General features: G+C 36.3%; 2 protein-coding genes across 2 annotated transcripts; both read left to right on the top strand.

The window, feature by feature from the left end:
• Positions 1 to 515: 515 nt before the first annotated feature.
• Positions 516 to 8,025, top strand: LOC131661137 ((DL)-glycerol-3-phosphatase 1, mitochondrial-like). Its single transcript, XM_058930568.1, has 6 exons — positions 516 to 739; positions 865 to 1,089; positions 6,032 to 6,092; positions 6,207 to 6,354; positions 6,974 to 7,053; positions 7,730 to 8,025. Exons 1-6 carry the CDS (start codon positions 670 to 672, stop codon positions 7,860 to 7,862), a joined length of 717 nt encoding a protein of 238 aa, XP_058786551.1. The 5' UTR covers positions 516 to 669; the 3' UTR covers positions 7,863 to 8,025.
• Positions 8,026 to 11,190: 3,165 nt separating this feature from the next.
• Positions 11,191 to 12,596, top strand: LOC131655517 (uncharacterized; the record flags this gene model as incomplete). The annotated part of the gene is made up of 3 exons (XM_058925374.1): positions 11,191 to 11,950; positions 12,029 to 12,367; positions 12,415 to 12,596. Coding segments are annotated over 3 exons (1,281 nt in total), but the record flags the coding sequence as incomplete, so codon positions are not given.
• Between the last annotated feature and the right edge of the window lie 10,488 nt (positions 12,597 to 23,084).

Raw genomic sequence — 23,084 nt, 5'->3', positions numbered from 1 at the left:
TAGGGCCTACTTACGTACCATCGATTGACAAAACTGTCCTCGTGCTTCCGTAAATGCATCTCTAGAAGCATTTTTTTTTTATAAAAAAAATAGTTTTTTCCGGAACCCCTTAAAACATAGTGAAACGTGGGATTTTCCCAATTAATTAGAAAAATCAGAAAGTTCCGTAAATACATGGATTTTTCCAATTAATTGAGAAATTAATTTGGGATTTTCCTGATTAATTGGGAAAATCCCAAATTTCACTTTGTTTTAAGGATGTAGATGTGATCAAACTTAATTAATTTGGGATTTTCCAATTAATTGGAAAAATATCCAATTAAATTAAAAATTAGTTGAGAAAATCAAAATTCTCAATTAATTGGGAAAAGATTTGACCATAGAGTGTTACGTAAATGCATTTACGGAACTTAAGATTGCAAACCACGAGGAGCAAAATTGGAATTTTGCGTAATGTATAGCAGATTCATGGGGTTGGTTGAGAAATGGTCTACATAAATATACAAAATAAATAAGATTCACGTGCATTCTTTGCTTTGATATTAAGCAAATATATAATCTATACACAATATAATATAGATGATTCAGATCGGAAGCAGTGAGAAGTAGTGGAGGCACAAGTGTAGGTTCCATCTCCGTTTTCCAGTGTCGGATCATACTCATAGCGCAATGGCCAATCCCTCCGGCGGAAGAAAGCCAATCACACATGTCGTTTTTGACATGGACGGTCTCTTGCTCGGTATCTCTTTCTTTCTCTATTCATTCCTTTCCATTCCATTCATATCTTACACTTATCAATTTCACATAGTTGATAAATAATGAAGTTAAGGTGTTTGTTAATTTGCCAATTTGGTATTATTGCAGACACAGAGAAATTCTATACTGAAGTTCAGGAAACTATACTGGCTAGATACAATAAAACCTTTGAATGGCCCCTCAAGGCAAAGATGATGGGAATGAAAGCAATAGAAGCTGCAAAGGTCTTTGTTGAAGAGACTGGAATCAGTGATTCACTTAGTGCTGAGCAATTTCTTGTAGAAAGAGAAGATATGCTGAGGAGTTTGTTTCCAACAAGTGAGCTTTTGCCAGGTATGGTGATTGCATCAACATAAAGGCTAATGAATATTGTTTGCTGTTAACTATGGAAACTAGGACTGACATTTGAAAAGGGTGCTACTAGAAATTGAAAGCTTTAATAATATACATGATTAAAAAGGGCATATGCATTGATTCATTTTTAGAATCTGTCACATGCCTACACTTGGATGGCTCTAGACATTTGTTATTGACTGGCAAGGGTTGCCGATATTTTATTTTGTTTTTGTTGATGATTTATATAAGTTGGCATAGATTCATAATTGGACATTTGAAAGTACATAAAGGATTTATAAACAATGGCAAGACCACTCGGGTCACGCACTTGATATTTAATTCTGGGAGTGAGAAGTATGTGTTTAGAGTCCCGCATTAGATGAGATAAAGTTTGAAAATGAACTTATAAGTGGGATCGTCCTCATGTTACAATTTGGTTTTAAAAGGGTTGAGTTGAACCAGCCCAAGTTCTAATCCCTTCATCTAATCACTACTTGCCTGCTCAAATAAATGTGATGGAAAAGTATTTAAGGCCCTACGAAATGCATACAGAAAGCAACCCACAAGTGTTTTATTCTACGTAGGACATCTCGTCCTACATCCAGGCTGATAAACCTGTTCAAATCTGCATTTTCTGCTAGTAGCTGTTCATTCTCATTTTTGTCTCCACTTCTGATATGTTTCACTACATGTTTTCTTTTCCCAACTTATAAGGATTTCTTTGCTTTTTTGAAAGACAGAAACTTCATCCTACATTGATTCACCACCCTTTCTATCTTTTATTTTTTGGTGTAATATTGTAAAGATTCCTATTTGGTTCTTTCTTGTCTTTTCTCCCTCTCAGTTTTATTGACTACTTATCTTTCTTCAATCATCGATTCTCCCCTCAATTAAACTGTTGAATGAAGATATATATTTGATTTTCACCTTGTAGAGTTGAACACTTTGACATGTGATTTTTTCTTTCTATAACTTTTTGCAGTCTTTTTAAACAAGCCTATGATTTAAGCAAGTCTGAAACAATACATTAAGCATTTAAAGTTCTTTGTTAGCCACACCTGTTGAAAACTTGGAAAGAATTATGTTGTCACATGTTCAGCATCAAGATGTCTGTGCAACTCTTAACTAGTAACCTACCTTAGCTTTGAATTCCTAAAACCTTCTTGAGCATGTATAATGAAGCTGCCAACTAGTACAAGCCCAAAGAAGAATGTGTCAGCCACATCATCCAGGGAAATGTGAAGCAAGGCCTGTGTTGGGTTCCAAAGTCTGTTGAGAAATTCCCAAGAATCCAAGGAGCTAGGAGAAACTTGAGGTAACGGCTAACCGGCTCTCAATTGAGGGACTGTGTGGCATGAATTGGGGTATATATGGGAGAATGAGTGAAGTAGTCATGCATGATTTGTGATGTTAATTTTCTCTTCTTCCTTTCTCAATTTGCTCTCTCATTTACTCTTCTCAATCTATAGTCTGACATGTATTGATTACAGTACAAGTCCTCCTAATTGAGTTGATCACAATTCCATTCAGTTTAAATAATAACCTTCTTCATTGCCAGTATCATTACACTGGTGCTTTCATTTTCATCAAGGCAGAGTAGACATGGACAAATATAGTAGAAGCTCAATTTGAGAAATTGGACGAATCTCGCAACAATCAATTTGATCGAATTATGCTTTATTGGACGACTTACTTTCGAACATAACTGTTTGCATAGCTTTTCCGACGGTGTTGTGAACACGTTTAATGCAACCCTAAGACAACCATTGCAATCTAATTCCATTTCAGAATTTAGGCATCGTATGGCTGAATTGCCCAAATAATTTAAACACCGTATGGTGGAATTCTCTCCAGAATTCAGACTATCATAGTATCGTGTATGAAAATCATCATCCTGTTGCAAGAAGAAATAGATGCTTCAGAGTTGTCAACGATTACATGATTGAGTCGTTATCCATCATTGGGAACGTAATAGTCAATGCAACACACATGGACCTTTGCCAAACAATTTCTATAGAGAATTACCAACCTTTGTATTGAAGCCAAACGGTGAAAAACACACAAGTACCACGACAACGGTACGTGTATCCGATATGGGTGCGTACCCGATACTGGTACGTCATCATTTTAGAAGTAACAGTGCTTCGGTTGTTACACTGTCGTGGTGGTAATGTTAGTAAGGACTAAGGAAAGTTATCCACAACTGCAAATGGGTGTAAGGCTGCAGTATACTTATCCTAATTGTGAGGAATGTTCACTGGTCAAAAATCTTGAGGATAGTGTTCATGTGCTTTGGAGGAGAAGGAAAATTGCCAACAGAAAAACGACTGTCAGTTTCAAGGGGTTGTATCATTTATTTGATTGCTTCATGAACTTATTTAGCAACCTGTGAAAACTTTGCATACCGGTGCAGTTTAATTCAGATTGCAGCAGGTTTTCAAAAATTACATCATTTCAATGAGGCACTGGGTGTTTCAATCTCTCAACAGGTGGAGATTAGGATGAGCTCAATGTTTGTAGAGTCGCAATATATGTTAAGAGTTTGATCATTTCTAGTCAATCAAATAAAGGAAACAACAAACTCATCTACTTAATTCTTGTTAATGCTTCAAGAAATGATTAACTCTATGGGTACATGCATAACCCATGAATGATTGTTCTTCAGATTACTTTGGTTTTGTGTATTCTTCATAGCAGTGTAGCGTCACTTCATTAACTACCATTGAAGTTGTGATTTTATGTTACTAAATCATCATGTAGCTTCATTGCTAGAAAAAGTTCAACATATGTTACGGAAGATGAAGTTCTTATCACAGAATTTTCAGCTTAAGCTGTCGGGGATGTGGCTAAAGAATATTCTGGAAAAATCTTATATGCTCTTGAAACTTTATCTTAACTTCCACCTGGACAAGGTTGATTTTAAAGAGGAAGGTATTGTAATGAAGCTGCCAGCTAGTACAAGCTGAAACATGAATGAATCAGAAGCATTAGCCAAGGAAATGTAAAAGCAAGGTAAGTATTGGGATCCAAAGTCTGTTGAGAAATTCCCTAGAATCCAGGGAGCTAGGAGAGACTTGGGGCAACGGCTAACCAACTCACAATTGAGGGACTGTACGATACAAATTGGGGTATACTCTATGGGAGAAAATGGGAGAATGAGTGAAGCTATGAGGCATGCATGATTTGTGATATGAATTCTCTCTTCCTATTCTCATTTTCCTCTCTCTTTTACTCTTCTTCTCGTTATTTTAAGTTCCCACGTGTATTGCTTACTACTCCTCCTACTTGAGTTAGTCATAATTTCATTTAATAAAAAGGGTCATGCTAACATGTGCCCTTAGGGCACATGTTAAGGATACTATAATTAGAAAAAGTTAAATGTAATTAAATGTAATAAAGTCATATTTAAAATTTCGATACACTGAATGCACGTGTTTCAAAAAAATATTTCTATAAATAATTTATTAACTTGTGCCCTTGGGGCACATGTTAGCTTTTTCCTAATAAAAATAGAACCTTCATTACTAGTATCATTGCAGAATGTTTCAACTATGACCTTGTTGCTACTTGCTGTATATTATTGGCATATTTGACTACATGTATGTTGCAATTTCCGTCTTCATTGCGGTCCGCCCTTGTCGCCTAAATTGCGGCATTTGGCTTGCCTTATTGCAGCCTCCAACACCTTCATTGTATTGGGTTTGAAGGGGTGAATTTAGTCACACGTTGCTTAGAGATATGGCATGTGATGTGCTTATAAGTGGGGGCAATCCTCACTTTACAAGCCGGTTTTGTAGGAATGAGTTAGGTCCTACTCAAATTCTAAAATAGTATCAAGCCTATCCTAGATCAATTGTTGGGCTTTCCGCATCCTCCATGCTCCACGCTTCGGCCTCATTGAGGTCCGAGTGTGAGGGGTATGTTGGAATTTCCACCTTCATTGCGGTCCGCTCCTAGTCGCCTAAATTGCGACATTTGGTTTGCCTTCATTGTAGTCTCCAACAACTTCATTGTGTTGGGTTTGAAGGGGTGAATTTAGTCTCACATTGCCTAGAGATATGGCCGTTATATTTATAAGTAGGGGCAATTCTCATTTACAAGCCTTATTTATAATTTACAATCTGTATCTGTAGGGATGAGTTAAGCCCAATCTAAATTGTAAGAATATATTTAACACAAAGTTAGTTTTCTTACTCTCAATGGCTTCAAGTTGACGTGTTATGAAATGTTTGTGCTCAGTTGCTTGGTATGCCTTGTAACAACTTCTTTTTGATGATATGGGTTTAGAATTCCTTTTTGTATGCAATTTTCGCAACACTAGAGCGCCTCATCTGAAATTGTTTTGCATTTAAATAAATTATACGATTATCTGCAATTTATATTGGGGTGTAAATGTTTGCTCATAAATCTTCCAACTACGCAAGATTAAATCTTTTTGTTAGGTATAGGTTCTGTGTCTTATTTTCTCCACTAAGCGTGTTGCTTATATTTTATATAAATTCAATTGTAGATGGATGAATAAAGGTGAAAAGACTGTCTTATCATACCTTGTTTCAATTTAGGTCTTTTAGAAGTAATAGTCTTATTAAAATATTTGAATTTGCTTGAGGAAAATACTCTCAGCCTTTGATATTTATATCCAACTGAATATATTCAAATCCCTTGATTATAAGGATAAATAAAACTAACAAACCTAATCTAATTGACAGATTTCCCAACATAATATAACTTAAACCTATACATTTCTTAACATTTCATATTTATTTAATTATACATATGTATCATTGTCTGAATCATAAGTTTTTTACATTAATAGTGCCGATGTGTCTGTATTAGTGTTGTACCAGGAATTCATGTCGGTGTCCATGCATCATAGGTTAAGACTACCACTTTTTGTTATAATACTGACATTCTTCTGGCTGCTTTTCATTTATCATAGGTGTTAGCCGTTTGCTCAAACATCTACATGCAAAAGGAGTTCCTATTGCCGTGGCAACGGGGTACATTTCATCCATCTAGTGCCTTTTTTTGTCGGTTAAGGAAAAGAGATTTATTTCATGTTATGTATTTAGAAGGACTTCTGATACAAAGTCGTTTTGCCAATTTGCTCACAGTTCTCACGGGCGACATTTTGAATTGAAAACGCAAAGACACGGTGAATTGTTTTCTCTGATGCATCATATTGTTCTTGGTGATGACCCTGAAGTTAAACAGGGAAAACCATCACCTGATGTATTTCTTGCTGCAGCCAAGAGATTTGAGGTAAACCAATTAGTGAATTTTGGAAACTTAATGACAAATTTGTCCACAAGGATCACATATACCAATTAATCCACATCTGTTTTCACAGACTTGCAACTTATCATCTTATTATTCAACTTGGAACATCATACAAAATAAGATTCAAATTCAATGGAAGAAATTTTAGTAATTTTTCAAAATTGGGGAACTATATGTGTTGAGGATGACTCATAGTCACAAAAGAGGGGCGGGGGAACTGTAGTGCTACGGTTCAGGGGTATACTTGTAATTTGGACCGTAGTATATAAATAAAACACTTCTAACTCTGAAATTCTAATTAATGCAAATAATAATATGGAACTACAGTTGTGCTGTAGTCGGAAACGTAGGCACACTTGGCCAAACTGCATAAACATATATTGATCGTTGTATGCAATTTACATTCCAATTTACGTTTTTGTCACTAGTTGATGTTCTAACGATTTAGAAACGGAGGACTAATATTTGTGAATCAACTCAAATAAGAGGAGGACCAAAAGAATATTTGAGCTTATGATTAATTATTGTATTTTCAAATTTATTTTGTTTGTGATCATACATAGTGATGCTTTTTAGTTAATGATACACTGATGGTAAACAGGGTGGACCAGTAGATCCAAATAACATACTTGTTTTTGAAGATGCACCCTCTGGAGTTCAAGCAGCTAAGAATGCTGGGATGTAAGTGGTCTGAAGCACCCAATGATTTTTTCTGTTTCATATTTTTATATGTTCACTAGACTCTTTCCGTTCTCTTTCCCCCTCTCATGTATACTATAAATGATTGTTGATATAATAACCTTTGTTATCCATAGGCCAAACTTATAAGCTACAGCGTAAAGAACTCTGAAATAAATGAATATAGAAGCTGGGCTATGGATTCCATTCCACTGTCTTTATTTTAGTGCAATGGCTATGTTTGAACACGTCAACTAATTTTATGTTTCATTGATAATAACTAGCCAAATGCAATCAGTGAAAGGAGTATGGAGTCTCGATGCTCTCGTGCTCATCGCACTTTTTTGTATTGCAAAAATTAATAATTCATTGAATTCTGTCTTAACCTCTACATTAGTTTTTATCTTTTTAAGTTCCTTTCAAGAATCTCTAAAATATATTTATAAACTATGATATAACTGATTGTGATCTCATGGTAGGATGGAATCTAGTGTGGTCCCTTGGAATACTTGGTTATGATCATGTTCACTTGTTCTGATGTCTTACCACTCATTTGTCACCTTATACAACTTCATTGCATGTTATTTTAATTAAACACATATTTGATACGTGCATCGTACAATTGAGAGTAGTATAATTTTCTTCAATTTGTTGAGTTTTTTTGTTGCATGTCTTGCAGGTCAGTTGTTATGGTTCCTGATCCGAGATTGGACAAATCTTATCAGGGTGCCGCAGACCAAGTTTTAAAGTCATTGTTGGATTTCAACCCCAGCGAGTGGGGTTTACCTGCATTTGAAGACAATGGAAGTTAAATGTGAGTTTCCAAGACCGTCAATTTTATTTTATTGGGGGCATAAAAAGCATTACATATTTATGGATTTATTGTTTAATCCATTTCCATGGAGTTCTAGTTACACTATTGGATATTAATATTATCGTGCTTGGTAATAATATTACTACAAATCAATATCGGCCCGAGATTTTAGTGGGGATAAATAATTCGATTTGAATTGAGTTTTTGTCAAAAAATATTCGCATTTTGTGTTTGGTAACTTTTTAAATATGATATTGTTTCAAGTTGCAAGAGACATGTTTTTTACCAAATTATTAGACACATGTTGGAAGAGATACACTGACTTCAAGTATATTATTGACTTCCATTGGAAGAGATATATGTATCTATAACTATAAAAAAAATAGGATACATCTATAATCTATAATTATAGATAAAGATGATACAAGTTTTTGGGTTGATTTATTTTTGTTTCAATATTCTTCTTAAAAATTCGGGGTTACTTTATACATCCTTTAGGGTGCTATGCGCCCTAGTGAAAAATCGAAAATGCCTCTAAATTCTAAAAGTGTATTTCTAGATACACTCAAAATATACACATCTCAGTATTTCGTAAGTGTGTCACATTCATTTTGTTAAAAAAAATCCATAACTGTATTTCTGTAATAAATTTGGAAGTCGGAAGTGTCCTTTTGTAGCTGAGAATTTTTTCTTAAAAAAATCCAGAAATGGAGAAAAAGTGGAAGCAAGCAATCAACTATTATGCTTATTAATAAGTTCTTTCTTTGTGTGGCTTCGTATGCTCTAACCTGAACATTATTTCCATAATCCTTGGCTCTTTTCTTCACTTCTCACTTCTCTAGCCTTATCATCAACCAACCCTTTAGCATATTCAAGATTATCAGTAACAACAGGGATGGTTACCAGAGACATAACTGTAAATCCGGTGAAAGATTATATGGTAAGAGGCGAAGCATTGGATGTCATGGCTGTATTGCATGATGGAACTGTGTAGGAGAAGAAGCAACTTATGTCCCATTAATGACCCGTGTCTTTGGTAACACTATTCATCGTTTTGTTTACAGAAGTATATTTTCGGATTTATTTTGAAAGTGCACTTTAGATTATGTTTTTGGCATAATAGAGGGTGATTTACTTGCATAGTGTTGAAATATGTATATTTTAGGTGCATCTGACAAAATTTTAGAACCTTAAGTATCTCTTCACTCATAGGATGCGTAAAGTAATCCCTAAAACTATGTATTAAGGACTCTATTCTTATGTACCAGCCATGAAGTTGATCCAATGAACACAATTTGGCTCACTGTTTAACTTTATCCCTTGAATCTGTTTATAATTTGATTAAATTTTGATCTATGAAGTATCAACACAAACAATTATAACAAACATGACACCGACAAATGACATAAGTAATGCAAATAATAATTTAAGAGAGTGAAATAATTGAACCTAACTACATGTTAGGTGTGTGTTGGTGTTGGTTACTTAATTTCTAATGTAACTTTGTTTTATGTATGTTTTGTTCCTCTCTTTTTATTCAAAACCTGATTTTGTTTTGTTGGTAAATGTTAGAGTAAACGAGTTAGATTCAAGGATTAAAGTTTTTTTCTTTTGGTTCAAAATAAATAAATAGAGACATACACACGTGTTACACTCATAACTTCTATAACAAAATAGAAAATAAATCAATCTCCTTTAAACTTAGAAAATCAATTACCAACACAATTACAACGGCTGTAACCACTTTTGATTCCCGAATGTAACTATATCGGTGGTGCAAAAAAATTCTATCCATTTAATTTGTTAGTCTAACACTGCCATGTGCTCTTTTTAAGGCTCTTTATAGAGTATAAAGGTTGATCTAAGTGATTAATTTTGTTGATTGCAAGAAAATAATAAGGGTTTAGTAGATCTACCAAATTAGGTAGATATTGTGCGTCAAACACCAGCCCACGCCTCGCCTCTTTGCCATTTTTAAAACAATTAATCCTAAGAAAATAAAAATAAAAGAAAACGTGTATATATCAACCTGTTACCCTAGGATTTCGACTTACCAATAAATGGGCAACTGGGACTCAAAATTGGTAATTGGGCCTCAATTTGGTAGAAAGGCCCTAAATTGGTAATTGGGCCTCAATTAAATAACTACATTGCCATTTGGGTCAAAGCGGTTCGGCTAAGTAATGCTTAGTAGTCGAAGCTGTTCGACTAGAAAGATTATCAGAGGCTTCAGCGTTCGACCAGAAGTATGCGAAGACTTAAGAATTTTGCTGCAGAAATTGAAGTGGAAGTCGAGAGGTATTAGAAGTTAAAAGGAGACGGTTTTCAGCAGTTACAAGAGACGCGTGGAGGCCTTATACATCGAAGATGCTGCATGTCGAAGACACGTGTCGGCTGATGACAGTCAACCGTTAGTAGTAGTTATCTTATTTTTACTATTTAAGCAAGTTCAATAGGAACAGTTTAGAGGTCCGCATTTTCTACATAAACACAAGTAAACTCAAATCTCTGTGCAATAATGAGTAAAGAGTGCAACTTTGGAATGTACGTATGCGTACCAGTTTAATTAATGCAATCATTTTACGTTATATTTCATCTTTCAGTGCACATTTACTGCTTTTTTATTGCTTTGATTTACTTTAAAGCCTTTAATTTCAGTGTTTACTTTTACTTTAAAGTCACTGTTGCATTTAATACAAACCAGATACACATAATATAACAAAATAAAGCAATTAGTCCTGAAGTATTCTAGTTGATTCCGCAAAAGTAACCTTTAAAAAGGAAACTAGCGCTTGTTTACCATTTTTCTGGGTAAACAAATTGGCACACCTGGTGGGACCCGTCAATTGCTGTTTGTTTTATATTTGTTAGTATAATAGTTATGTATGATATTAAGAAGTGGTCAGAAATTAACTAACATGGCTGAAGTTAATACAAATAATTCTGATCTTTCTAGAAATCAAGGGGTTGTTCTGACCGAAACAACACCACAAAGTGCCGCAGATTCATCCCCAGTTATAACAACAAATACTGGTGGATCGACGGCAGCAATATTGGTATCATCACCAACGAATGTACGGTCACCGTTTAATCCGTTACGACCGCCATTTCATGGAATGATGCCTCCATCAGGTTTTAACCCTCAGTTTGGAATGCCCACGTCTATGATGCAAGGTTTGCACACAAATCCTTCATTATATTCTGACAGCATGATGGCTACAAGCACATCAAATCCAAGGGGTCGACCTATAGGCATAGGATATAATCACCAGGCTTTGCCATCTTTAAGTACTACGTCAATGTTGTCAATTCGACAACAAATAGACGAAAGTAATCATGAAATGGTGAATGCTCTTACTCAACAAATGGGAACTGTTTTTACTCCCATGATAAATAACACGAACCAAAGTTATGAAATATTGGCTGGACAAATGGCCAGAATTGCAGATTTCTTTGGAGCGCCCCCACAACCAAACCTTTCGACTACTCAAGGGTCGAATGTGAGAGGGGTCGAACCTATAGGACAAGGAGATCAAATTGAGCAAGAGATCCCTAGAATAGTACAAAGGCATCAAGATGCTGACCAGGTTCTTAGGAACATCCAGCAAGATGTCAATGTTGGACACAATAATATCTCTAATGTAGTCGAACAAATTTTAGTTCAGAATGGAATAAATGTAGGTTTGCATAGACCAAATTTCGTTTCCCCGTTGTCAGAATATGTAAGGCAAACAGAATTGCCTAGGGTGTGGAAAGTCCCAAAATTCACCAAATTTGCTGGTGAGACTGGCGAGTCGACGGTCGAACATATTGCTAGGTTCCAGACAGAGGCTGGAGAAATAGCAAACAATGAAAATCTGAAGATGAAGTATTTTCCAAGTTCTTTAACAAAAAATGCATTTACTTGGTTCACGACCTTATCTCCACAATCTTTGTTCTCATGGAACCAATTAGAACGATTGTTCCATGAACAATTTTATATGGGACAGTCGAAAATTAGTTTGAAAGAATTAGCTGGAGTTAGGCGAAAGGGTACAGAACCAGTCGATGACTATCTAAACCGTTTTAGGTTACTGAAAGCTAGATGTTTCACACAAATTCCTGAACACGAGTTAGTCGAAATGGCTCCAGGTGGGTTAGATTATTCCATAAGGAAGAAATTAGACACCCAACATTTGAGAGATATGGCACAACTGGCAGATAGAGTACGCCAGGTCGAAAGGCTAAAAGCTGAAAAAGTCAGAGCTAGTAAATATCATAAGAAAGAAAAGATAGCTTATGTTACTACAAGTGAGTTCGACTCTAATAGCGACAGTGAATACGAAGAGGGAGAGGTCAACGTGGCTGAATTAAAGCCAGGGCCACCATATATCTGTAAATTGCTCAAGCCCTCAAAAGATAAAAATCTGATTGAAAGTAAAAATGAAAAATTTTCTAGTAAAACGTATTCATTTGATATAACAAAATGTGATGAAATATTTGATTTGTTGGTTTCTGATGGGCAAATCATAGTACCCCCAGGACTTAAAAATCCTCCTCTTGAACAAAAGAAAAAAAAGGATTTTGTAAATTTCATAATTTCTTGGGTCATAAAACTTCTCAATGTGTCATTTTCAGGGATTTGGTGCAAAAAGCTTTGAAAGAAGGAAGGTTACAGTTTGGAGAAAAACCAAAGTCATCAATGCAAGTTGATATTGATCCTTTGCAAGTCGAAGAGGCTCACTATACTGAGCTTGCTGATGTGATGATGGTTGAGACTACTGATGGTTTCGTTAGAAAGCAAAACGGCGCTACTGATGGCAAAGTTTTGAACATGGTTTATCCTGAACCAAAAGAAAGTCTTTTGAAATTCCTTGAGAGATGCCACAATAACAACTCTCAAGTTGGATTATGCCCAAGGTGTGATGTTGTTTTCAATGTCGATGCTGCAAACAAAGTGAGGTTCGATCCTCGTCGAGGCAAGAATCGTCAATTCATGTACACAGGAGAAAACAGTGGTCGAAGGGCTGGAGAATACAGGAAGATGTTTGAAAAACCAAGGACTTTCCGTCCCAAGACGGATGTCCCTGAAGACAAATGGGTGAAACCCATTAACTTCAGAGGTAAACGCCCAGAATGGCAGATTCAAGGCGATGGAACCAATGCTGAAGGCTCTTGGACGGATAGTGGATCTAAAAGAAAAGATTACATATCTCCAAACTACAAAGGAAAGAACCCCATGACTCGAACGCAGTGGAGGCGTTACCAAAGAAGCCATAAGAATGGACAGGAAAATTCGAAAATGGTGCAGGCAGGATTTTCTCACTATCAGCCAAAGCCTTTTCACAGGAAGTTGACTGAAGAGCAGGCTAAAATAGCAAATGAAAGACTGGCTGCAGGAATGATCCTAGGAAAGAAACTGATTAAAGAATTGGTTGACGATGATGCTCCGATCCTCAATACAGAAAAAGAGCCTGAGTATTCTCCACTGTCGGACGAAGAGGTCGACGACAACTTTGACATAGAGTCAGATGAGTTGCTAATCGACTGTGGAATTGTCTCTGTACTTCCAGCAGAGTTCGACAGAGTATCTGAGGTATCTGAGAACGAAGATGATTTTCTTCCTGACGAGAATGTGGAAGAAACTCTTGTCTGTTACTATGTAATGGGAAAAGGAGTGGTAGAAGAGCAAAAGGCTGTGTTTGAGAGGCCAGGTCGAGGAATGATGTATCATTTGAAGCCTTTATTCATAAGGGCGAAAGTGGATGATGTTCCAATAAACAAAGTGTTTGTCGATGGTAGGGCTGCTGTAAACTTAATGCCTTATTCCTTACTTCAGAAAGTGGGTAAATCTGACAAAGATTTAAGGCCCCATAATATGGTGTTGTCTAATTATGAGGGCAAGACAAGTGGAATACTTGGAGTGATTCAAGTAAAACTAGTTGTTGGTTCGGCTGTCAGGTCAACCATCTTTATGGTGATTGCATCGCAGGCAAATTTTAAACTGCTGTTGGGTCGAGAATGGATCCATGGAATAGGGGCAGTTCCTTCCACCTTACATCAGCGTGTGGCCATTTGGAGACCAGATGGTATAGTGGAGAATATTGAAGCTGACCAAAGTTAGTACAAAACTGAAAGTGGTCGTAGACACTTCGACCAACATCTGGCAAATGTAGCTCCTTGCTACAAAGCAGAAGAGGTGTATTCTTCTGATGAAAGTGTGTCTAAGTATTTGAACTTAGACCCCAATTATGGTTTCATTTGGAATAAAGAAGACCCTAATGAACCAATGAATCATGAAAGTCCTCCAGAGCAGAAGACATCAGTCAAAGATGATGACCACTGAGTCAGAATATCTGGCTCGAATAACGGCTTATTTGGCCGAAAACAAAGGAAGAACGGCTTTAGAAGCCGAATTAGAGAAAAATATGGCTATTGAGGCCATGTTGGTAAAAAATGAAGACAGTCCTGAAGTCGATCACCAAGTCGAACGACTTGATGGGATATACGATGATGAACCTTTAGGTTTTGAAATGGATCCGTTAGGATCAGTCAAAAGAATGCAAGCTCAAGATCCCCTGGAAGAAGTTAATTTGGGTGATGGGATCATTAAAAGGCCTACATATGTGAGCACGAAGCTTGCAAGTTGTTTAAAAACCAAGTTGATTCGACTCCTAAGAGAATACAAAGATTGTTTTGCTTGGGATTATCACGAAATGCCTGGTTTGGGTCGACAGGTGGTGGAACATCGACTACCTTTAAACCCAGGTAAAAAACCTATCAAGCAGCTTCCTAGAAGATTTGCGCCAGAGGTTATGGAAAAAATCAAAGTAGAAATTGAAAGATTGCTGAGAAGCAAGTTTATTCGAACTGCGAGGTATGTCGAATGGTTAGCTAATATAGTGCCTGTCATAAAGAAATATGGTAGCCTTCGTATATGCATAGATTTCAGAGATTTAAATAAGGCTACCCCTAAAGATGAATATCCCATGCCGGTTGCTGAAATGTTAGTCGACTCTGTAGCCGGATTTGAATATCTCAGCTTATTGGATGGATATTCAGGTTATATCAATCTTCGACAATGGTCACTTAGACCATCTTCGACAATCTTTTGAACGAATGAGGAAATATGGACTCAAAATGAACCCTTTAAAATGTGCTTTTGGTGTACATGCAGGGGATTTCCTGGGCTTCGTGGTTCACAAGAAATGCATTGAGATAAACCAAAATAAGACGAAAGCAATCTTGGAGCTAAAGGCGCCAGAAACAAAGAAACAACTCCAGTCATTGTTGGGGAAGATTAATTTCTTGAGGAGATTCATCTCAAATCTAAGTGGCAAAACGAAGATATTTTCACCACTTGTGAAGCTCAAGAACCAAGATCAATTCAAATGGGAGCAAGAACATCAACAGGCATTCGACCAAATAAAAGCTTATTGTAATACGGTGAACTGACTTTTTATTAATCGGAATGTTGCGGATAGCATGAGTCGCCACCGACTTTTATTTTATCCAATTTTTAGGAAAGGCTAAAAGAACAGAAAAATACCTTTGGAAAAGATTTTGAGTTCGGGGGGTAAGTTATACAAAGGGAAGGTGTAAGGCACCCTTTGCATCCATGGTTTTCCATGGGCTCTTAATTGCTTAGCTCACTTTGAAAAATGTTTGAATTGTTTGAAAAGTAGTGTATGAATAGAAATTCGGAAAAGAACTTTAGCTTGTAAATAAGCGTAGTCTTTTTGAAAAGTATTTGAAAAATAGTGGGAAAAAGAGTTTGAAGTTCGAATTTGAATTGAGCAAGCAATTAAAAGCTACTTACCCTAAGTTTAGAAATTTGTTCTTTTAGCTTTTCGAGCGAAAGGGTCTATCCGTACCATAAGGGGGCAGGAAGTCTTTCAATTGGATGTGGAAAGGGTCATCGAGTAATTGTTCGCCATAAGACTATCACATGCCATAAAGAGGGCAGGTAGTCTAAGGGAATGATAGAATAGTCATTAATCTTTTTAGGCATCATGCGAGGATACCTTAGCAATTTGGGACAATCATCATTTTACCGAGGCAACGTCGAGGGACAAAATTGATGATGATAATGAATTGAGGGCAACATTTGTTTTGCTTTAGGTATCCTCGGAATCGAGGGACTTGACTATTTAGTACACTTATAGGCAACGAGGCAACAAGAGGGATCACCCTAAAGGTGTGTGGGTGCACAATCATGTGGTTCAATTCAGTTATTTATCTTATAATTAGTGAGCTAATTTGTTTTAAACAAGGCTTGCACTCCCTAGGATTACTAACCACGCAGTTAAAAAAATAAAGGCAGAAAAACATAATGTCCTTTTACAATAAACACCTGCGGGGAAGGGGAAATAGAGGACAGAAAATAAGAGGGAACAATAATTAAGATAAACCCTTGAATGCCTTGATCTTCCTCAAACTCTCGATTGACTCTGAAAAATTAGGAGGAAAATAAACAAGGGTTAGTGTATTACAGATTCAATGGCTATTGAGGCAAACCCTATTAAAAGGCATAATAAAATAAAATGAAATAAAATAAAATAAAAATAAAATGATATTTAAACAAGAGAAATTAGAAAACTTAGCTTTTTGTCAGGTGATTCGCGTGGCTGAAAGATTTTTGACTAAACCCTGAAAAGTTAAACACAAAGAAGAGAAGTGTTAGTGCATTAACTGATTCAAACCCTAATGGATTACAAACCCTAAGAAGTTTATAAACCCTAAAGAGTTAGTAAGAAAACTTATTGTGACCCACAAGGTCTACCAGGCTTAAAAGTGTAACAACAAACCCTAAAGCTATCAGGATTGATAAATGTCTCGAGGTTAACAAATGTTTAAAATTAATTAATTAAAAGTATATATAAATAATAATTTTTCTTATAAATGATTATAATTATTTTTAATGTTTGTGAGAAAAATCGAGTGTCGATTAAATTAATAGTTGTGTGAAATTATTATAATAATAAAAATATTTAAATTAAATAAAAACAAAAGGAAATAAATAAAGGTTTAAAACAAAAATAAAATAAAAAGAAAGCTAAATACTTAGCTGGGCAATGATCTGGTGTGGCTAATCTTTGAGGGAGCATGGTAGTCCTCGCACCTTGCTGGTCGTTAGATTGTTTTTCTACTGGGATCTGATGGTCCTTGCGTGATGGTACATCGTGTCCAGACGTAGGGGTGCAGTAGTGAATCCATGGATAAACTATAACATACAATCGTTAAAAATGAAGCGATGAGGGTAGGGATCGAACCCAGGCCCTCACGCTGAACACAAAGAAACCTTACCAGCTGCGCTGCGTATTCAATTTGTTTCATAATTAATCCACAAACAATAAATATATAAATATGTAATAAATGGAATTATTCAAACATTGTTAACGTAGGCCCCACACGCCGCTGGCTGACGAATGAGGAATGGGGAGAGAGGGGTTGAAAATTTGACTGGCCCTTCACGCTCCCACACGTGTCCTTGCGTTGGTCATCATCTTCTTCCTTTGGATGCCCAGAGTTTGCTACGAATTTGATGCCATTTAGCTACGGTTTCTGCATCTAATTCCCGTAGCAAAAACTGCAGATTCTAAAAACTCAAAAAAAACTACGTTAAAACAAAAATTAAACCACCCAGATCAATTATTTGGAATGTTACGAGTCTAATGGGACCATCGTTTGGGCCTGAAACATCTTGTAGATGGGAAAACGAAGGCACACATCATTCATGCCCTAACAATGGCAAGTCGAGCTCCATGCGTTAGACCTTAGAAGGAAGACGTCTAACTGACTCTAAGGGACACCACGAACATGTATGAATGCAAAGAATCAATTTAAATGGCATAATTTAAGCGTTTCAAGTTCGATAATGGTGCAAACCGAGAGTGAACGATATGGCGCTTCTCCACGTGTTCTGGGTTCGAATGTGGACTGGTATCATCTCCTGGGACCTTCAGGAATCTAGTGCGAAGTTTGGCAAGGTTTGAGAATGGCTGAAAGTCCAAGTTTACTCATGCCCTAGTTTTGTGAAGGTTTTTGGTAATTTGGAAACCCTTATTCCTTCTCCACCAATCGTCCCCTTTATTCTGAATGAGCTCCAATATATATAAGGGTTGGGATTAGGTCAAATATTCTTGGACAAATCGTGTGATTGATGGCTTAAAAATATGAAAATATTTTATTGAATTTTGAATAGAATCTTTCTTATTTTGGCTCAAATTTTGATCATCTCTTTCCAATCTCTCTTGCCACGATTTTGGAATGTTTATTTGATATTTAATTGAATCAAATTTAAAGCAAAATCAAATCTTCTATTATTTTTATAATTTTATTTAATTAAATTATGATTTTAATGGATAAAATCTATAAAATAATAAATAAAACTAATAAGAATGTAAGAGATGTATTCCATGGTCGTGGATGGGCTTAAGATGATATTAGAACCAAAAGAAATCAAGCCCATTTAGAAGTCTTTTGAATTTTTGGTCTTTTTCCCTCATATACACCCTTGAAAATAGATGAACTTCTACACCCTGCCATTTCTTCATATCTCCATATTTTTTCAAGATTGTGAACTTTTTGGAAACCTTAGGGAGTCCTCTAACCAGTGTCTTTGGTTCCATATCAAAATTATTTTCCATTCTCATTTTATACCCTTTTGGAAAAAGTGTCTTCTTGTTGACTTTTGAAAAGGACCTATAATGTATGAAGCCATATCTCTTAGATTATTGACCTATGAGCTTTAATTCTTGGATCATTGGATAGAGGAATGAATTCCCTTCAAAATGAGCTTTGGTGGGAATTTTTCTAATGAAGTATGAATATTTGGTGAATTTTCAAAGTTTCGTTAACTTTTTCAGTTTATGCCCAAAGTAGTAACTTTTGACTTTTGACTTTTCTGATCTTTCCTTGTATCATCATGATCAACGCTTGATCAAATGATGATTTTAGGGTTAAGAGGATGTTGCTGACCCTATGGAACCACCTTGAGCCATTGATTCAGTGATTTTCCTTTGAAAGAACCAAACCCTTAGTTCAGAACTTTGTATAGGAGAATTTGTATAGGAGCTTTGCATATGGATTTGAAACTTGAATAGGAGAAATAGTGTGGGCAAATTTTGGGGTATGACACTTATTTAACTAAGCCTCCTATTTTGTTATCCCCCAATAGGACAAAAAATATGAAATTGTACATAGCTGCATCAGGTTCGACAATTGGGAGTATGTTGGCCCAAGAAGATGATAATGGCGTCGAAAGAGCTATATATTATCTAAGTCGAACCCTAGTAGATGCTGAGACTAGGTATAATGATATTGAAAAATTATTCTTATGCTTGTATTTCTCATGTAACAAACTTAAGCAATATATAAAGCCTGTTGATGTGTATGTTTCCTCTCATTTTGATGTTATTAAACATATGTTGTCTAAACCAATTTTGCATAGTCGAATTGGTAAGTGGGCGTTAGCGCTAACTGAATTTTCCTTAACATATGTTCCTTTAAAAGCTATGAAAGGACAAGTTGTGGCTGATTTTATAGTCGACCATGGTTTAGTCGAATTGTCTGTAAATTAAGTCGAACGAACCAACTGGAAATTGTTTTTTGACGGTTCTAGTCACAAAAATGGATCAGGCATTGGAGTCTTGATTATTTCTCCCAAAGGACTTCCAACAAAGTTCCATTATAAAATGAAAGAAGTATGCTCTAACAATGAGGTCGAATATGAAGCCTTGATAACTGGTTTGAAGGCCCTAATAGATTTAGGGGCAAAACGAGTTGAGATTCGAGGTGATTCTGAGTTAATAATTCGACAAATCAAAAAAGAGTATAAATGCATCAAAGAAAATCTAATAATGTATTATGCAATTGTGATACGCTTATTAGAAAAATTTGAACATGTTGAGATCTTGCATGTACCAAGATCTAACAATTACATTGCCAATGAATTGGCACAAATTGCTTCTGGGTATAAAGTTTCTAAAGACAAGTTAGAAGATATGGTTGAGATCAAGAATAAAAAAACCCATGAAGTATTAGACAAGTTAGGTCAATTGTCGACGTCAAAATTCGAGGGGGTAGGTGATGATGTTGAAAGTAAAGTTGAAAGTAAAGATTTGTATGCCTTGGAAATTTTTGCCATCGACAATATGACTGATGCTGATTGGAGAAACCCATTGGTCCAATACCTAAATAATCCAGTCGGAGGAACTGATCGAAAGATTATATACAGAGCTCTAAACTATGTGATATTAGGAAATGATTTATACAAGAAAACAGCTGAAGGTGTATTGTTGAAATGCTTAAGTGAAGCTGAAGCATATTTGGCTGTGTCAGAGGTTCATACTGGTGTTTGTGGAGCTCATCAGTCAGGCCATAAGATGAAATGGTTGTTGTTTAGACAAGGTTTATATTGGCCGACAATGCTAAAAGACTGTATTGAATATGCAAGAGGATGCCAAGAGTGCCAGAAATTTTCAGGCATTCAACATGTTCCAGCCAGTGAATTGCATGCCATTGTCAAACCTTGGCCTTTTAGAGGATGGGCTTTAGATTTAATAGGAGAAATTAAACCTGCATCTTCTAAGCAACAAAGATTCATTTTAGTAGGAATAGATTATTTTACTAAATGGATAGAGGCAATCCCACTAGTTAATGCTGATCAAGAAGCAGTGATTAGTTTCATACAAAAACACATTATCTACAGATATGGGATTCCAGAAACTATTACTACTGATCAAGGATCAGTTTTTGTTGGTCGAAAGATGCAAGCTTTTGCAGCAGAGATAGGATTTAAATTGCTAACATCCACTCCATATTACGCTCAGGCCAATGGTCAGGTCGAAGCTGCTAATAAAGTTATTATAAATTTGATAAAGAAGCATGTGGGGAAAAAGCCAAGAAATTGGCATCAAGCGCTCGACCAAATCCTTTGGGCTTGTCGGACGTCACCAAAGGAAGCAATAAAGACTACCCCATTTCGTTTGACATTTGGGCATGATGCTGTATTGCCTGCAGAAATTCACCTACAGTCGACAAGAATTCAACGACAAAACAGTCTCTCGTCTAACGAATACTGGAATATGATGTTAGATGAATTAGTAGAATTAGACGAAGAAAGGCTAATAGCGTTGGATAGGTTAATAAGACAAAAGGAAAAAGTAGCGAAGGCTTACAACAAGAAAGTCAAAGAGAAGACATTCATGGTAAGTAATTATGCATGGAAAGTTATCCTGCCCATGGATCAAAGGAATAAGTTATTGGGTAAATGGTCCCCAAGTTGGGAAGGACCGTTTAAAATTCTGCAAGTATTTTCAAACAACGCATATGAAATTGAAGAATTAAATTCAGATGGTCGGATTTTGAGGGTGAATGGTAAATATTTGAAAAAATATAAACCTACACTTCAAGAAATACGCATAATAGACCGAAGCTGAAATATTAGATTAAAGATGGCTATAAAAGTAGCCAACTATTACAAAAATAATCATAAAGAAGTGGAGCGATCGAAGAATACAATAAAAAAAATATAAAAAAAAAAAGAAAAAAACCAAAGTCACTAAAATATCCAATATTAGTGAACCCTTCGGTCGATGTCTTTCAAGGATAGTAGAGGCAGACTTTCGGCTTCGAACATATCCATACGTCCAGTCTTGCGCATTTTCCTCACCACACCTTGCTTGAGGAATAGGTAGGATAAGAATCTTCCATAAGGAAGACAGGTCACCCTTCCTTGACGAGAGGCAGTCAAAGAGACAGCTTCCACAAGTTGCTTAAAAATCAATAGAGGAAAGTTGATTTTCTTCCCCTGAAGGGCACCGGAGATGAATTTCAAGTCTTCCACCATGATGTTATTTTCATCATGGTTGCGTGGACGAAAGTTGCCCACAAAAAGTTGGTGCCAAATTTTGATTACTTTGGCACAAAAGGGGTCATTGTCCATGAGATCCCTTAACATATTAGAAGTGTTCATGTTGAAAATATTGTCACCAAAAGTTTCACCGGTATTACTGCATTTCAACAAATCAGAGATTGTTGAGGGAGTGATGATGACATGAGCCCCTCGAATGTTGGAGGTTATAGTAGTCCTCCCTTCTGGATCTATGCGCAAAGATGCAAACCTCCAAAATTCAGTCAGCATGCAGGGATAGATGTTACCATCTAAAATTTCAGGATAAAACTCAAGTCCCTGACCAGCATAGAGAGCACGAACATTGATGTGGTTCGCATCAAATTCTTCTTCAGAAAGTTTAAATTCTTTCTTGATGCAGGATCTTATGTGGGCGTTTGTTAAAGGTTGTGCCATGGTTTGAAGACAAAGATTGAAGTATGAAAATGTTTAAGATGTTATGCGTAGGGAAATGCAAAAGGAAATGGAAGGAATGAGGCTATATATATAGAGAATATGTAGTTACTTCAGCAAGACAAACGTGGGAAAGGAAGTTAAAAAATCAAAGGTCATATTAAATATCTTGGAAACTGACACAAGCAAGTTGGGAACAGGTAAACAGCCCACTACCTAGTGTTTAGGTAATAATTAGTGCCTGGGAAAATGTAATGTAATCATGGCGTAATGGGAATTAAGGAAGTCGAAACCTGAAAAGGAAATGAAACGCCATCTTCCTCTTTCCTAAAGCCAGTCGAAAGAAGTCGCTTGGGGGGCAATTTGTTACCCTAGGATTTCGACTTACCAATAAATGGGCAACTGGGACTCAAAATTGGTAATTGGGCCTCAATTTGGTAGAAAGGCCCTAAATTGGTAATTGGGCCTCAATTAAATAACTACATTGCCATTTGGGTCAAAGCGGTTCGGCTAAGTAAGGCTTAGTAGTCGAAGCTGTTCGACTAGAAAGATTATCAGAGGCTTCAGCGTTCGACCAGAAGTATGCGAAGACTTAAGAATTTTGCTGCAGAAACTGAAGTGGAAGTCGAGAGGTATTAGAAGTTAAAAGGAGACGGTTTTCAGCAGTTACAAGAGACGCGTGGAGGCCTTATACATCGAAGATGCTGCATGTCGAAGACACGTGTCGGCTGATGACAGTCAACCGTTAGTAGTAGTTATCTTATTTTTACTATTTAAGCAAGTTCAATAGGAACAGTTTAGAGGTCCGCATTTTCTACATAAACACAAGTAAACTCAAATCTCTGTGCAATAATGAGTAAAGAGTGCAACTTTGGAATGTACGTATGCGTACCAGTTTGATTAATGCAATCATTTTACGTTATATTTCATCTT

The sequence above is a fragment of the Vicia villosa genome, linkage group LG3, assembly GCF_029867415.1.
Source record: "Vicia villosa cultivar HV-30 ecotype Madison, WI linkage group LG3, Vvil1.0, whole genome shotgun sequence".
Lineage (NCBI taxonomy): Eukaryota > Viridiplantae > Streptophyta > Magnoliopsida > Fabales > Fabaceae > Vicia > Vicia villosa.
Note: the sequence above shows the minus strand (reverse complement) of the source record. Positions and strands in the feature narration are given on the sequence as shown.